Source organism: Portunus trituberculatus, chromosome 47 (assembly GCF_017591435.1).
Source record: "Portunus trituberculatus isolate SZX2019 chromosome 47, ASM1759143v1, whole genome shotgun sequence".
In the NCBI taxonomy this organism is placed as follows: Eukaryota; Metazoa; Arthropoda; class Malacostraca; order Decapoda; family Portunidae; genus Portunus; species Portunus trituberculatus.
Genome location: NC_059301.1, coordinates 19,064,754 through 19,081,548, shown reverse-complemented (window position 1 = coordinate 19,081,548; position 16,795 = coordinate 19,064,754). Strand labels below are relative to the sequence as shown.

The 16,795-nt window shown below is 39.6% G+C and overlaps 1 protein-coding gene across 1 annotated transcript in view; it reads left to right on the top strand.

The window, feature by feature from the left end:
• Positions 1-16,795, top strand: part of LOC123520672 (glutamate synthase [NADH], amyloplastic-like) — a 120,752-nt gene that overhangs the window by 49,547 nt on the left and 54,410 nt on the right. The window contains 1 exon segment of the mRNA XM_045283182.1: positions 1,602-1,732. Coding sequence (XP_045139117.1) covers positions 1,602-1,732 — 131 coding nt within the window.

The window sequence follows — 16,795 nt, the reverse complement described above, 5'->3', positions numbered from 1 at the left end:
ATAAATAGCAGAGAGAGAGAGAGAGAGAGAGAGAGAGAGAGAGAGAGGAAAAAGGTAAGGGAAAGGGAAAGAGAAGCCCATGCACGTTTATATAAAAACATGATAGTAATGTTTTTTTTTTATAGATGTTGCAATGTGTGTGTGTGTGTGTGTGTGTGTGTGTGTGTGTGTGTGTGTGTGTGTGTGTGTGTGCATGCATACGTGCGCGCGTAACCAACTGCGTGACTTCCTGTTGTGTGTGTGTGTGTGTGTGTGTGTGTGTGTGTGTGTGTGTGTGTGTGTGTGTGTGTACTTTCACCACCGCAACCATCATTATTATTACCAAAATTCTCATTATGTATGTTTTTTTATTTATTCTCTGTGGTTTTATTTGCTGTTTTCTCATATCTGGTTGTTTTTATTGTTTCTGTTCTGTTTCGTCACCAAGAGCAGTGTTTCTATGTTTGAAGGAATCTGCATTTCATTCTATTGCTTCAAGATCTTTCGTTTCGCAATTCTTGTTCGTTTTTCTTTCTCTTTTCAGCATCCTTAACTTTTATTTATTTATTTATCATCAATAATATATTCTCCCATTTAATTTTCTCACATTTTCCTTCTTAGTTTATTTTCCTTTTCTTTCCTCACTTTGTTTTCTTCTTGGTCTTCTTCTTGTTGCCTTTCATCTTATCTGTTGTTGTCCTCTTTCTAACTTTCCTTATTTATTTTCTATCATCATTAACGCCATCACTATCAGCATCAGCATCACCATCATCATCGCCGTCATCATCACTGCACGAGGAAATGCAAGTGGCGGCGGTAATGAAAGGGTCGTCAGCCGTGATTGCGTGTGATAAGCGGTGACATGGAGTGAAGGGTCGCGATTTGCTGGCTGACAGGTGGCGCTTTCCCTCTACATATTTGCCTTTTCTTGCAATATTCGGCAATACTCGATATCAACACAAGGACGTTCATTCCTTTAAATCACACACACACACACACACACACACACACACACACGACACGGTTTTATAATACATATATTTTTTCTTACTGGCTCTCGAGGCAAAGAAAAGTCAGCCTAGGAGAGTGTTTTGGAGAAAGTTTGTGTGTAATGTGAGTCAGAAAACCTTGCTGGAATTGTTAGTCTGTTTTGTTGGTTGTGGTTATGGTGGTGGTGGCTCTCTTGGTTGGTTGAAATGGTGCTGGTGGTAGTGATAGTGGTAATAGTGGTGAGAGTGGTGGAATACAGACACAAACCAGAATTCCCAGAGCAAAATCCCTTGTAGTAGTAGCAGCAGCAGCATCAGGAGTAGTAGTAGTAGTGGTAGTAGTAATAGTAGTAGTAGTAATAGTAGCGCAACAACAACAACAGCAACAGAAGTAGTAACATAGATAGTATAAGCATAAGTAGTAACAATAATAATGATAAAAAATAACAAACGACTATATTCTTAAAGTAAAAAGAAGAAAAAAAAAAACACCAGCAACCTTCCGATACACACAAAAGACGAAGAAAAAATAGCAAAAACACAAGCAAACTAGGTACACCAAGACCACACAAACAGTACAACCCACGGACAAAACGGCAGTACCTTTTAACATCTCCCTTCTAATCTTTGCAGGTGGTTCGTGATGCGGAGAAGCTCGCGTCCCGGATGAAGCACAGGGGAGCGTGTTCTTGTGACAACGACACTGGCGACGGAGCGGGACTGATGGCAGCAATCCCGCACTCCTTCTACTCCAGCCTCTTGAAGTGAGTACATACCAGAGACAGAAGGATAACTGGGTTGCCACAATCTTATTTAACACCAAAATAGACAAAGAAGAACTGAAACTGAACTACAGGAATTATGAAAAGACGAAAGTAAGGATCAACATGTTAGAAAATACATAAGTGACATAGAAGAAGTAAAAAGTGTACTAGAGAAATTTTGAAAGAGGAGGAGAAGGAGGAAGGGAGAAGATAGGAAAGCGTTCTTGATTGTGCCTGAAGAGCGTGAAGAATAAGAGAGGGTGGGAGGGAGGTAGGATGAAGAGTTAGTGGAATTTCTCGTATTTTCTGAAGCGTGTAAAGGAGAGGACGGCAGAAAGAAAGAAAGGAAGGAAGTGAGTAGGGAGAAGTAAATGAATGAATTGAGTAGAGGCGAGGAACAAAAGGATAGATGGAGGAATTTTTATAATGGAAATTAAAGTAAGACAGGAAGGAAGAAGTGAATGTAAAGAATAAAAGAAGTAAAGAAAGGTGGATGTATGAAATGAGTATAAGGGCGGAAGAAAGAAAAAGGAGAAACTCTGATATGAAAAGTAAAAAGAGAGAGAGAGAGAGAGAGAGAGAAAGGACTGGGCGGGTTGATAAAATCTCTGCTTAGTTTATCAAATAGTTACAACGAGATGGATTGAAAGAAAAAAATTGACGAAAAGACGTCACTCATACGTGCAGGAGTCGAAAGAACATCCCAACATTTCTTTAATTCTTCTATGGTACGTTTTCTATGATTAAAAATAAAATAAAACGGAAAAAAAACTGCACCAACTAATAATGACAATCTAATACTATTCTAATTAGGAAGGAAGGAACGTAGGAAAGAAGGAAGAAAGGAAGCATCAGACTCTCCAAGAAACTCAAAAAGAAAAAGAAAGAAGAAATAAAAATTGCCTCAAATTTTATCGCTTTTTTAAACTACCACTTATCTATTTATTCATTTATTTTACTTTTCTTGAGTGAGTTGTATACGAGATGACTTGGCTTATTCGTATGTAATTCCCTTGTAGTCCTGGTGTATTTTTGAGCCAAGGGCAGAGCTGTATGGTCACTACACAAGCACCAAGGTTCCTGAGTGAGAGTTGAGGGGAGAGTAAGCCGTGTTAAGACTGTGAAAGTTGAGTGTTCTATGTCAGGGATTAGAGGCGTGAGTGGAGAGAGAGAGAGAGAGAGAGAGAGAGAGAGAGAGAGAGAGAGAGAGAGAGAGAGAGAGAGAGAGAGAGAGAGAGAGAGGTTGTTAGCTTAAGATTAAACAGAGAGAGAGAGAGAGAGAGAGAGAGAGAGAGAGAGAGAGAGAGAGAGAGAGAGAGAGAGAGCCAAATGGGTAGGTGTGGCGGTGGCCTAAACAGCTGGGAACAAACTTAGCTCATACAAACACGTGGCGGGAAGCGTGGCCCGTGTAACTCACACACACACACACACACACACACACACACACACACACACACACACACACACACACACACACACACACACACACACACACACACCTGAAAGCCTCTTACGTCTTGTCTATAGAAAAAAAAAGTTGGTCTGGTAAGGAAAATGTTACACTGCTACATCACTTCAGAAAGAATATGTAACAGTAAAAGAATAGAATATAGAAAAGGACCTCATTGAATTGGATTTTTTTCTTTTCTTATTTCTCTTCTTTTCCGCCTCCACTTCCTCCTCCTCTTAGTTATCGTTCTCGTCCTAATCTTCGTCTTCCTCCTTAACCTTACGAAATTAGACTATTATTTAAGTCTTCTTCATCTTCCTCTTCTCTACCTTTTCCTCCTTCAATTTCTCCCCCTCCTCGTTATCGTTCTCGTCGCAATCCCCTCAGTCCTTCTCATCTTGCTCTTCTCTTCCTTCTCCTTCTCCTCGTTCTAGTTCTCGCAGCCATCGTCGTGTCCATAGTCGTGTTTCTCCTTTTCACGTTTCTTTTCATTACTTACTCAATATCAGACCTTGACTCTTGTTACGTATCAGAAAATGAGGATTACATGTCCTTTGTGTTCCCGGCGTGTCGTGAAAGGCCATTGGAAGGCAGAGCGGATTGTGGTGATGCGGTGTTCTCAGTAATCTTCCTAATAAGAGATTGGTGTTCCCAGGAGTACATTTGTAAACCAGGTTCGTTAATTTTTTTCACTACATTTCATTTCATTTGTATATAAAAAGACAAGCGTGTATGCGTTAAGAGAAGCGTTTATGCGTTAAAGTCTCAACATATATCCTTAACCCCTTCAGTACCAGGACATGTTTTCATATTCATTCGTGTTACTATTTGGCGACTTTATACAGCTTCTGAAACTTATGTGGGGGTTAAGATACTAAAGACTCTGGTGCCATTAATCATTAAACATCCATAGACCATTCCTAATGCACCTAAAATCGTCTAATCACACCCAAAAATCAAGGTAAAAATGCGTCCCAATATAAAAGTGATTAACAACATATTTCCTCCATCATACACCATCACAAAACTGCCTCGCCAAGGAAAGAGAAACGTAATCAAAAGAACTGGAGAAAGCCACGACAATAAAGACGGCACGAGTAACAGAAAACGCAACATAGGAAGAAAATGAAAGTAAGAATGAAAAACGGAATAAGCTTCTTACTGTGGCATCATCGCATTGCTTGTTATCCTCCAGTTACTTTCACGTCACAGAAGTGCTCCTGGCTGTGGCTTCCAACTGGTGTCTTGGGGGAGACGGAGGGGTGGCACTGGGGTTGGGAGGACGAGGATGTCACCACCACCACTACCACCACCACCACCACCACCACCATATCCTTTGAGTCTCCCGAACTTATTAGAAAACTTGCTCTCCGTAAGATTCCCCCCACCACCACCAACACCACCACCACCACCACCACCACCATTAGTATTGACATCAGCTGCTGGAAGAATGAGGTTTGAATGCAGCTGTTTACATGTTATTTATTCATTTATTTTGCTTTTTTGTTTCTTTTTTCATTCGTTAATCAACTTATCTGTTTATTTTATTTAATCTCTCTCTCTCTCTCTCTCTCTCTCTCTCTCTCTCTCTCTCTCTCTCTCTCTCTCTCTCTCTCTCTCCAGTGACGTAAAAGAAATTGTTTTATTCTTTTTTTCTACATCCCTTTAACACTTCAATATTCTCAAGAATCCATGACTGCAAGGAAAACTTCTCAATTTCCGTCCTTATTATTTTCGCTCATAAAAGTTTATTATCATTGTTATTAGGTGGATAAACATATTTCCATTCCTGACATACCACAGAGTGCGTTCCTTTGTGGTGCTGGAAATGCATGTCACTGTAACTCTCACATTTTCTGGTTCCATTTTTAAGTGGGGGACATTTACTGTTGTTTCTCTTTGAATACCTTGTTTTCATGAGGTGTTTTCATGACTCCTCTTCTGCACCACTTTCACTTCGACCCCCTCATGGCACCTGGCACGAGAGGAACCCGGCACTACTAATAATAAAGTGGTACTAGCATTGTTACTGTCAGCGTGATATCAGTGTGACATATTTGACGAGCAGTGCAGTCATCGTGAGAGAGAGAGAGAGAGAGAGAGAGAGAGAGAGAGAGAGCAAGCAAGTGTTGGTGGCGGTGAATCTGATAGCTATAGTGGCAACTCGGAAAGGCAAACGAAGGAGACAGATGGGATGGCAGGCTGAGGGAACTGGGAACTGGGCGTCAGAGAATGGTGGAGTGAGGTGACAGGAGACGGTGAAGGAAGGAAAGAAGGAAGGAGGGAGGGAAGGAGGAGAGGGAAGAAGGTAGGTAGAAGTGAAGGTCAGTTGATGGCGTCTTCATCATGTTGAGTGACTAACGTGCCGCTCGTTGCCCGTTGCCCAGAGATGTAATTTTGAGTCAGCCTTTCCTTTTTTTTTTTTCGTTTTTCTTTTTTCTCTCTTTTCTCTCCTCTTCTTCCAGCTCTTCTCTTCTTCCAGCTCCTCTCTCTCTCTCTCTCTCTCTCTCTCTCTCTCTCTCTCTCTCTCTCTCTCTCTCTCTCTCTCTCTCTCTCTCTCTCTCTCTCTCTCTCTCTCTCTCTCTCCACTTACCTCTCATACTTCATTCCACCTCGCATCTTCTAAATTCTGTTTTCTTGTCCTCACTTCCATCTATCCATCCATCTTCCCTTCCACCTTTCCTTCCTTCTATTTCTCCCCATTCTCCATCTGCTTCTCTCTCTCTCCCATCCACCCGCATTCCCATAATTCCACTCTTCTCTCCTTTCTTTTCTTGTCCTCACTTTCATCTCTCCATCCATCACCTCTCCATCCACCCTTCCTTCCCTCCATTTCTTCCCATTCTCCACTTGCTTCTCTCCCTCTCTCTCATCCATCCACCTTCCCACATCTCCTCTCCTTTCTTGTCCTCACCTCCTCCACCTCTCCATCCACCCTCCTTCCCACCGTTCCTTCCCTCCTTTCTCCCTTCCCACCCTCCCCTCCAGCCTAACAACCTTCATATCACAGACTCATTAACTCATTATCGGCCAAGACAATTTCCAGCCACTTATCTCGCCCGAGCACTTGTTTCTCTCCCGGCCAGCGGCACGCACCCTTGGCATCCGACCCTTGGCTTGCAGTGGGTCAATATTGGTGTGTTGCCGCCCCGCCAGCACACCCTTCACGATAACGAAGCGAGGAAAACATGACAGACGTGTGTATAGACTTAAGCAGGTAGAGTCATTAGCTAAACAACTTGCCGGAGGAATATTAAAGAGAGTGTTTGTTCGTGTTTGTGTTTGTGAGGAGTGTTTTAAAAGCAGCATTACCGGGAATTTTTGGATAAAGAATAGTAAGTTGTAAGAACGAAGAGCTTGAAGAAAAATTAACGCTGGATAAAGAGAATGATTCAAGAGAGTAGAAAAAAAAATGTGATGTTTAAAAGAGACAGAACAATTGAGAGGTTTATAGAGAACATTAACTTTAAGAACGAACAGAAAAAAAAAACCGCTTGGCCATTGTGAAAAGAATGATTTAAGTGCGAAATAAAGAATGTTATGTTTAAAGATAAGAAGACAATAGAGTAATTTAGAAAGAACGATAAAGTCCAAGAAAGAAGAGTTTAAAGGAAAGTGACGTTTGACCATTGTAAAAGAGACTAGCATAAAGTGAAAGAAAGGTCATTTAAAAAGAAAAGAGGACAATAGAGTAGTTTAAAGCGAACAGTTAGCTTTAAGAAGGAACCGTTTAAGGAAGAAAGCATTTAGAGCTCAATGAAGACCCCCCCAAAAAAAAAAATATTAAAGAGAGAAAAACGCATGAAAAAAGCAGGAAAAAGGGAAAACTATGAACAAATGAAGAAGAAAACATCAAAGCTCAAAGTAAACTAAAAAAAAAAAAAGAAAGTTTAAGAAGAGCAAGAAAAGAAAACCATCCATTAAAGCAGAAAAGCTACTGGGAAATTTTAATGTTAAGAATGAACAATTTAGAGAAAAAAATATTGAAGTCCTTTGCACATACTTAGAAATGAAGAAAGAATATTGTGGAATAAAAGGTGTAAAAAGAAAGAAAATAAGGATATGAAATTGTTTTTAGCTTGTGTAATGAAATGGCAAGAAAAAATTCAAATAAAATATAAAAGGAAAGAAAAAAAATGCAAAATGAGAGAGAGAGAGAGAGAGAGAGAGAGAGAGAGAGAGAGAGAGAGAGAGAGAGAGAGAGAGAGAGATACGGTACATGAGAAGATAAAAAGTCAAGTAAACAAGGCAGGAAGGAAAAGAAGCACTACAAACGACGAGGAAAAACAGAAGCAACAAAAAAAAAAACATTCTTTGACATAAAAAAAAGAGAAAGGAAGAAAAAGATAAAGGAAAACAAAAAAAAAAGAAAACTAGACGTAATATCAGATGGAAGGAGAGAGAGAGAGAGAGAGAGAGAGAGAGAGAGAGAGAGAGAGAGAGAGAATGGAAAATGAGACTGAATATATAAAAAAAGAAATGAGAGAAAAAGGGAAAGAGACAAAGGAAAGTAACATTGAATTAGATGAAAGGGAGGATGAAAGGAAGGAAAGAAAGAAGGAAGGAAGGAAAGACATAAGGTTTTGAGAATAGAAGTTAGTGGATGGATGGAAGCTTGAATATAAATGTGAGAATAACAAACAGCAGAAGTTGACGAAGGAAAGAAGGAACTAAGGAAGGAAGAAGCTAAGGTTTTGAGAATAGAAGTTAAGTGGATGGATGGAAGCTTGAATTTAAATGTGGGGACTAAAAAACATTGGAAGTGGAGTGGCTTAGGGTAACGGGATAACGGAGACCAGCCTGAAGAGGTCTGTGTATGTGAAGTGGTCATTACGTGCTTGGCTGAAGTGCATCAAGTTACTAGGGTGTGTTATGTGGGGGGGAGGTGTACCTATAGTGTGGGGGGGAGACTATTATTTTTTTTTCCTTTTTTTTCCCAACATCTCCACTCCTTTTCTTTCCTCTCCTTTCTTGTTCTCTTCTCAATATCTCTTTCTTCACTTCTTCTTTCTTTTCTCTTCTTCTTCTTCTTCTTTCTTCTTTCTTCTTCTTCTTATCTTCTTCTTTCTTCTTCTTCTTCTTTCTTTCTTCTTCTTCTTCTTCTTCTTCTTCTTATTTTCTTCTTCTTCTCTTCTTCTTCTTCTTTCTTCTTCTTTCTTCTTCTTCTTCTTCTTCTTTCTTCTTCTCTTCTCTTCTTCTTCTTCTTCTTCTTCTTCTTCTTCTTCTTCTTCTTCTTCTTCTTCTTCTTCTTCTTCTTCTTCTTCTTCTTCTTCTTCTTCTTCTTCTTCTTCTTCTTCTTCTTCTTCTTCTTCTTCTTCTTCTTCTTCTTCTTCTTCTTCTTCTTCTTCTTCTTCTTCTTCTTCTTCTTCTTCTTCTTCTTCTTTCTTCTTCTTCTTCTTCTTCTTCCACCATATGACTCAGTTGTTCCTGAGCCAAATGTTCTAACAATCGATCTTTTCTCCTCCTCCTCCTCCTCCTCCTCCTCCTCCTCCTCCTCCTCCTCTCTCCTCCTCCTCCACCTCCTTTTCCTTCGCCTCCTCCTCCTTCTTCTTTACCTTTCTCTTCTTATTTTTATCATCACATTTAAAGTCTTCTCCTCTTTAACGCAATACCTTGAAACTACTCTCTCTCTCTCTCTCTCTCTCTCTCTCTCTCTCTCTCTCTCTCTCTCTCTCTCTCTCTCTCTCTCTCTCTCTCTCTCTCTCTCTCTCTCTCTCTCTCTCTCTCTCCAAGAAACATGTCGGTAGTCAGCTGTCATTTCTCGCAAACCTTCCGTAAATTCTTTAATGATATTCTTATTCCTCAGCCTACGCTTTGGACACGCCTAATGGAAGTTATTGTCTTCTTTTTCATTATTTGACTTTTTTTGCATATTTTTGGCAAGCTCCCACGACTCACACCCGCCCCCCTCTAGCCAACCCACTCCCTGACAGTCGCTCCCCGTTATTTTAAAGACGAGAGGAGGGGGAGACCGATGAAGGAGAAGGAGAGTAATGGAGGAGGAGGAATAGATGGTGGAGGAGGTGGAGGTGGAGGTGGAGGTGGAGGAGGAGGAATGAAACAATGGAAAGTAAAGAATGAAAGCGTGAATAATTACCCAACACAGGAGAATGGGAAGGCATTGTAGAAGAAGAAGAAGGAGGAGGAGGAGGAGGAGGAGAAACGAAGAAGAAAAAGAAGAAAAGAAGTAGAAAAGAAGAAGAAACGAAGAAGAAAAAGAAGAAAAAGATGAAGAAAAAAGAAAATAATAATAACAACAATAACAACAACAACAACAACAACAACAACAATAAAAAAAAATAAGTATAAAGAGAAGGAAGAGAAAGTAAGAAAAAATAAAAGTCAAAGAAGAATAAGCGAAAGAGGAAGAGGAGGATGAGAAGAAGAAGATAGAGAAGTAATAACAGTGAGAAAGAAAAGGATAGATAGTGAAAGACGGAATAAAACAAAGGATGAAATTGGATAAACGTAGAAGAAGGAGGAGGAGGAGGAGGAGGAGGAGGAGGAGGAGGAGGTGTTGAAGGAAGAGGAAAAGTAGAAATTGTTTGGGTTAAATGTGCTTCTTTTCTTCCTTACTTTTCCTTTTTATTCTTCGTTTATTTAATTTCTTTACACATTCCATCTTTATCTTTATTTTTAGGTTCAAACTTTTTTTTTCTTTTCAAATGTGTCTTTCCTTATCTTTCTTATGTACAGGTAACTCTCTCTCTCTCTCTCTCTCTCTCTCTCTCTCTCTCTCTCTCTCTCTCTCTCTCTCTCTCTCTCTCTCTCTCTCTCTCTCTCTCTCTCTTCTCTCTCCTCCTTCCTCATCTCCATTGGCACCTCACCAGCTCCCCTTTCCTTTTCTCTTTCTTTCTTTCTCACTTTCCCTTCTCTTATATTCACTTCTCTTGCCTCCTCTTACCCTCAGTGTTGTTTATTAACGTTTTATTTATTGCGTCATAGTTGAGAGAGAGAGAGAGAGAGAGAGAGAGAGAGAGAGAGAGAATTCTGAACCAAAAGCAGTGTTAGTAGCAGAGCCGAATATCAAGTGGGCAGGCAGGTAGGCAGGAAGGAGGGAAGGAAGGAAGGTAGGCAGGAAGACAGGCAGACAGGAAGGAAGGATAGAAGGAAGGAGGAAGGAAGGAAGGTAGGCAGGAAGACAGGCAGACAGGAAGGAAGGATAGAAGGAAGGAGGGAAGGAAAGAAGGTAGGCAGGAAGGAAGGATAGGCAGGCAGACAAGCAGGCAAACACACAGGCAGGCTAAGTGACGATGCGTAACTTGCAGAAACACCGTTCAAACTTCATTTTACTTTTTTTGTTTTTCATTAGCCAGAAAGGTCCCCGATTTAAAGGTTTCTCGTTTTTCTGGTATCGTTGTTTTATTTCCTACATTATTATCCTGTTCTTCTTTTCACGCTTATGTCTTTCACGCTCCACATATTCATGCTCCTCTTCCTTCCCCTCTTCCTCCTTCTCCTTCTCTTCTTTCAGTCTCCCCCTTATCTGACCTATTCCTTTTCCTCCTGTTCCTCGTTTTCTGTCTTTACTTCTTTTTCCTGCCCCGCTTCCTTTTCTGCCCTCCTCCTCCTCCTCCTCCTCCTCCTCCTCTTGTCCTGATTTTCTTCCTATCCTCCTCCTCCTCCTCCTCCTCCTCCTCCTCCTCCTCCTCCTCCTCCTCCTCCTCCTCCTCCTAGATCTATTTAGCTACAATGCCTTTTTTATATTGTTTCTCTCTCTCTCTCTCTCTCTCTCTCTCTCTCTCTCTCTCTCTCTCTCTCTCTCTCTCTCTCTCTCTCTCTCTCTCTATATATTTTTTCGTTTCTTACAAGTATTTTGCTCTTTATTGTCTTCCTTCACACACACACACACACACACACACACACACACACACACACACACACACACATATGCAACGCACGTTCAAAGAATGCTTAGATGTCTAGAACGACCTTGGCTGTTTACTCTTCCGGATTTGCGATAAAATGGATGCCAGAGAGAGAGAGAGAGAGAGAGAGAGAGAGATGAAGCCAGGAAGGTGAAGGCTGGTGAAGACTGCGTTACTTAGCTTAGTACTTTTCTCTCTCTCTCTCTCTCTCTCTCTCTCTCTCTCTCTCTCTCTCTCTCTCTCTCTCTCTGGGGTTGGATGTTGGGAAGTGTGTGTGTGTGTGTGTGTGTGTGTGTGTGTGTGTGTGTGTGTGTGTGTGTGTGTGTGGGGAGGGGACTGTATGAAGGAAGACTATAGAAAACAGAATATTTGTAAGAAACGAAAAAAATGAGTACGGCAAGAGAGAGAGAGAGAGAGAGAGAGAGAGAGAGAGAGAGAGAGCAACATTCCGGTAGTCTACTTCTTGTCTGGAGTAAAAATAGTTGCTCTCTCTCTCTCTCTCTCTCTCTCTCTCTCTCTCTCTCTCTCTCTCTCTCTCTCTCTCTCTCTCCATTATTTATCCTTTTTTATCCTTGACCTTATCTTTGGAACGATTTAGCCTTTCCAGTGCTGTACATAAGTATTAGTTTCACCTTTCGTGCAGCTTGTATTTTTTCTTTATCCTTGTTATTGTGAAAAATTTGTGTTATTTCGTCCTTTTTCTTCCATTATTCTTATTCCACCGTCTCGCAAAAACATATAGAAATGAGAAAATAGGTGTGGTTCTTTTGTGTAATACTTGTCATAATAACCTCTTGATTTTTCGTAGTTGGCTAAAATTGTGTTCAAGCTTGTGTTCCTTTGTCTCCGTCCTTCACTCGTCTCTTTCTCTCTATGAGGAAGGAAAAAAAAAGAAATCGTTCGTCTTCTCATTAGGTTATTCAGGGTTTTGTCACGTTCCTGTGGTTAATGTTCTCATTCTCGTCTCTCGTGTATTTTGGTCTCACGAAAAAAAAAAAATAGAAAAAAAAAGTTGGTTTCTTTCTCCCACATTCTTCAGACTTTATATTCATATTTCCCAATGAAAACAAATACTTATTCATTCACGCTGTGTTTTAGTGTCTTGTTAACTAATGGCAGTGTTCTTAGTTCTCTTAATGTTGGTTTTATTTGTTAGTGGTTATATATGGATTTATCTATTTATTTTTATAGTTTTTTAATAATGACTGTTTTCATTCACAATTTTATAGTGAGATATTATGATTTTATAGAAGAAAATCATATATTCTTTTAAAAAACCACCCACTACTGTGTGTGTGTGTGTGTGTGTGTGTGTGTGTGTGTGTGTGCGCGCGTGTGTGTGTGTGTGTGTGTGTGTGTGTGTGTGCGTGTGTGTGTGTGTGTGTGTGTGTGTGTGTGTACATGCGTGGGTAGGTGCCGTGGACGTCTCCTTTATTTATGTAAAGAATATAGATAGATCATGTTTGTGACAGAATTTATTTATATTTTCCGTGTTTCGATAAAGGTGCCAGAGAAGAGATGATAACAATATTGAAATACAAAAAAATATACAAAAACCGGATAAGATGAAGAAAAAAATGAATAAAAGATAAGGTGATGAGATAGTAAGACCAGCGGGCGATCGTGGTGAAGAGTGATGCACAGTGCACACATGGTGATATATAAATAAACAAACAAAACAGAACAGAGAAAGAGAAGGAGTGAAGTAGACACTTGATGCATAGAGAAAAAAAAAGAGGGATGGGATATTAGATTAACCCCTTCAGTACCTTCAAATTCATTCTGATTAATATTTTGTGATTTTATACAGCTTCAGAAACTTAAGTGGGGATTGTAATAGTAAAAACTGTGGCCATCAATCTTCTGACCTCCAAAGACCCTTCCTAATGTAAATAAAATCGTCTAATCATGCCCAAAATTGAAAACAGAAATGCGTTCCAGTATTAAAAAGGTTAAACAGGAAGAAAGAACCTTGTAGTGTTGAATAGGGGAATATAAATCAAACATGGGAGACAAGTGAACTGGAGAAGCAGACAAAAGAAGAAAGAGGATAGAATGAAGGAAGAAGACTAAATCAAAAAGAAGCTTATTGGAGAAAAAGATGAAGTGGAAGTGCAGAGGAAGAAGTTACAGTATTGAAAAGAGGAATGGAAGTAATACACCGGGAGACAGATAAACTGAAGAAGCAGACAAAAAAAAAAAAAGAAGAGGGCATAGAATAAAGGAAGAAGACTAATTAAGAAAAATGAAGTGGAGATTCAGATAGCGAAGTTAACAAATATGAAGTGTGGAATGAAAGAAAGGAATATAATTAAGTGTGGAATAGAATTAAGTGTGGAATTGAATAAAGGAAGACGAAATAAAGAAAAAAATTCATTGGAGATACAGAAAAAGAAGTTGATGAATATAAAATGTAGAGAATGATCATTAACTAAGAAGAGATGAAAGTCAGTGGGAAGGAGGGAGAGTAAGTCAGGGAAATATGAATGTCATTGTATATCGAGGCATTCAACTGGAGAAAGGAGATAGAGAAGGAGAATACAAAGATCGCCAGCGGGAAGGAGATCTCGTAGTGTGACATTTCCTCTCTCTCATCCAGAGATCTTTGGATTTATGCTTTAAGTCTTGTGTCTCACTTTGCCTTTGATGTTTCGAGTTTCATGTTCTCAAGATTTTTCCTGGAGACTATTTTTATGTTTTTCTCTCTCTCTCTCTCTCTCTGTTTCATCTTTTTCTCTTCAGTTTTTTTTTCTTTCATCTTTTTCTCTTCATTTTCTCTCTTGTGTTTGTATTTATGTTACCTTGTCACTATTTTCTTGCTTTTTTGTCAGTAATATAGTTTTTCTTCCCTTATCTCCATAATGAATTGTCTACATACTCTCTTTTCTTAATTTATCAGATGTTTTCGTTGATTTTTTTCTCTTTTCTCCCTGTATTTTTTCTAGTAATTGTATCATTTTGCTTTTTTTCCCCTCTTTCCTTTCCTTTTGCCTAACTTCATTACTCTTTAAGAATTCATATTTACTTTCCTTCATCCCCTCCATCTTTCTTCAATTTCTCTCGTGTGTCTCCATCATCCCATCTTTTGTAGTATTGACAATCCTCTGTCCCCTTAAGAATTCAAATTTACTCTCCTTCATTCCTTCCATCTTTCTTCAATTTCTTTCGTGTGTCTCCATTATCCCATCTTTTACAGTATTGACAATCTCTCTGCCTTCCTCTCTCTCTCTCTCTCTCTCTCTCTCTCTCATTACGGCATTTACAGCAAACAAGCGTCCGTGCAAATTGCGTGGTGATCATTCAGCGTCATTGCGGTGGACGTGCTCTCGCTCCTGCATTTATATTTACATCCCAGTCCACGGCAATTCCTCAGCTATTCTCTCCTTGCTGGCTGGCCGATAACTGCGTCGATTCACGGGCAGCTACTTGAAGAAACCGTGGGGAGTTCTGGTGCTGCGGTAACCTTTTATTATTATCATTATTATGCGTGTTTATTTTTTTTTTTATTCTTGTATTTTTTTGTTGTTTTTCGTCGTCTTCGTTTTTTTTTTTGTTGTTCCTGTTTTTCCTGTCTGTTTTTTTTTTTTCGTCCTGTGCCTCTACCTTTTTTTTTCTTCATTTTCTGTTCCATCTCCTCCTCTCCTTCTATTACACTTCACTATCCTCTTCTTATTATTCCTGGGATCCATGTTCTTTTCATCCTCTACTTCTATTCTTATTCTTTCTTCCCCTTTTTTTCTTATACCATGTGGGCTTTTCACGGGAATTTATGGGCTAAAGGGGATACATTTTGGGGTACCTCCTATCTTAAAGTCCACGCGCTAGGAAACCATTGCCCCGAGTGAGGAAGCCCAACCTACACTCCTTGTTTTCCTCTTCCTCTCCCTCCTCTACCACTTCACCTTCCTCCTCCTCCCTTTGCGTTTAAGTAAGACTGTCTAAAACTTACAAGAAACAGGAAAGAAAAGACTTTGAACTCAGCTCTTCCACAGAAAATTGACTGAAAAAAGGATGTCCATGCAGTTTTCTTCTGAGTTTAAAGGAGGCGCTGAGCAAAATGTGGATTAGGGCATTCTCTCTCGTAACCTCCTCAGTGCTACGACGCGTTTTCTTATTCATTCTGGATACGGTTTGGTGAGTTTATACAGCTTCAGAAACTTATGTGGGGATTATAATAGTGAAGACTCAGGCCATCAATCATCTGACCTCCATAGACCCTTCCTAATGTCAATAAAATCGTCTAATCACATCCAAAACTCAAGGTAAAAAAAATGCGTCCCAGTACTGAAGGGATTAATCAAGTTACTAATGAGTGTGTGATGGATAGTTTTATGGGAACAGTTACGTGTGAGCCTGGTGGATTCTTTGCAGGTTCCCTTATTTTATTTATTTATGCATATGTTATTGCTATTATCATTATTATTGTTTTTGTATTGTTCTTGTGTTCTTATGTGGTGTAAATTTAGCTACACTGTGTCAGATGCAAGGAAATGCTATTAGATTCACTCAGTTTTGTTGCCTTCACGTTGTTTTTTTTTTTTTTTCTTGTTGTTGCCTATATTCAAATTTTTTAAAGTTGATAGTAATTCTCTCATCAGATACATTATCTGTTATCTATATACATGGAATTTTCCGTAACCTTAATCTCATGTTTAATATCAATACGTCCATGAATGTGTTGTTATCTACATACTTCATTTGATTGGATTCTGTTTCATGTCTGTGTGTAAAGTGCGTGTTTGTATTTGATATTGCGGAGAGAAAAGGAAAAGATGCCCGTGTTTTGCTTCTATTGCAAGATCGATTTAGCCTCATCCATAAAAAAAAAGGAAAAAAATAAAGGTAAAAAACCACCCAAGGCAGCTCAGATAAGATTAAAAGCAAAACGATAAATATAAGCACACTTCCTTAATATGTCACACAAATGCTCAGAACACAATAACACCTAATCTTTTAAACTCCATAACAGGAAGGAGTCACTTGAAACATTGAGGCGGATGCGTTTTAAGTAATGGAAAGTTCCCGCGTGAAGAGAGAGAAGAGGAAAGAACCATCATCCCAGTTACGGTGTGTGGGAGAAGGATGACAAGAGAGAGAGAGAGAGAGAGAGAGAGAGACGTGATAAGGAAGAGATAACAGCTACTTTGTGAACATTAAACTCGGAAGTTGATTACTGCAACAATCCTGACAGCACGCACCACCACCACCACCACCACCACCACCTCCTCTATCAATATCACCACCACCAACACCATCACACTACTATCAATACCGTCAAAGTCACCACCAAAGTCATCGCCAAGGCCACAACCACCACAGATTATCACCACCACATCACCACTGCTGTTATCGATTTCCTAACCCCGCCGCCTCCATTACATAATACAGGAAGGAAAAAGGAAGCTAGAGAAAACTAATGAGGAAAAACAAAACGTACCCACTCTTATCCATCCGCCGTTATTGTCATACGTATATAGAACTTTTCTTAACACCTTTACCACCACCACCACCACCACCACGACTTTCATCCTCACCAGTACATTAGCACTACCGGTAATAAAGCAGACAAATTCGCGAGTGAGGATGATAGATGGAAAGACGAAGAGTAGAGAGAAAAATATATAAAAGAACAACTTGAAACTGTAATCTATCTACTTATATACGAAAAAGAAATGATTTGACATGATAATGATAATGAAAATGGTTCTAATCACCACCTAACTTAGCACCTTGTGCCTGTGTGTG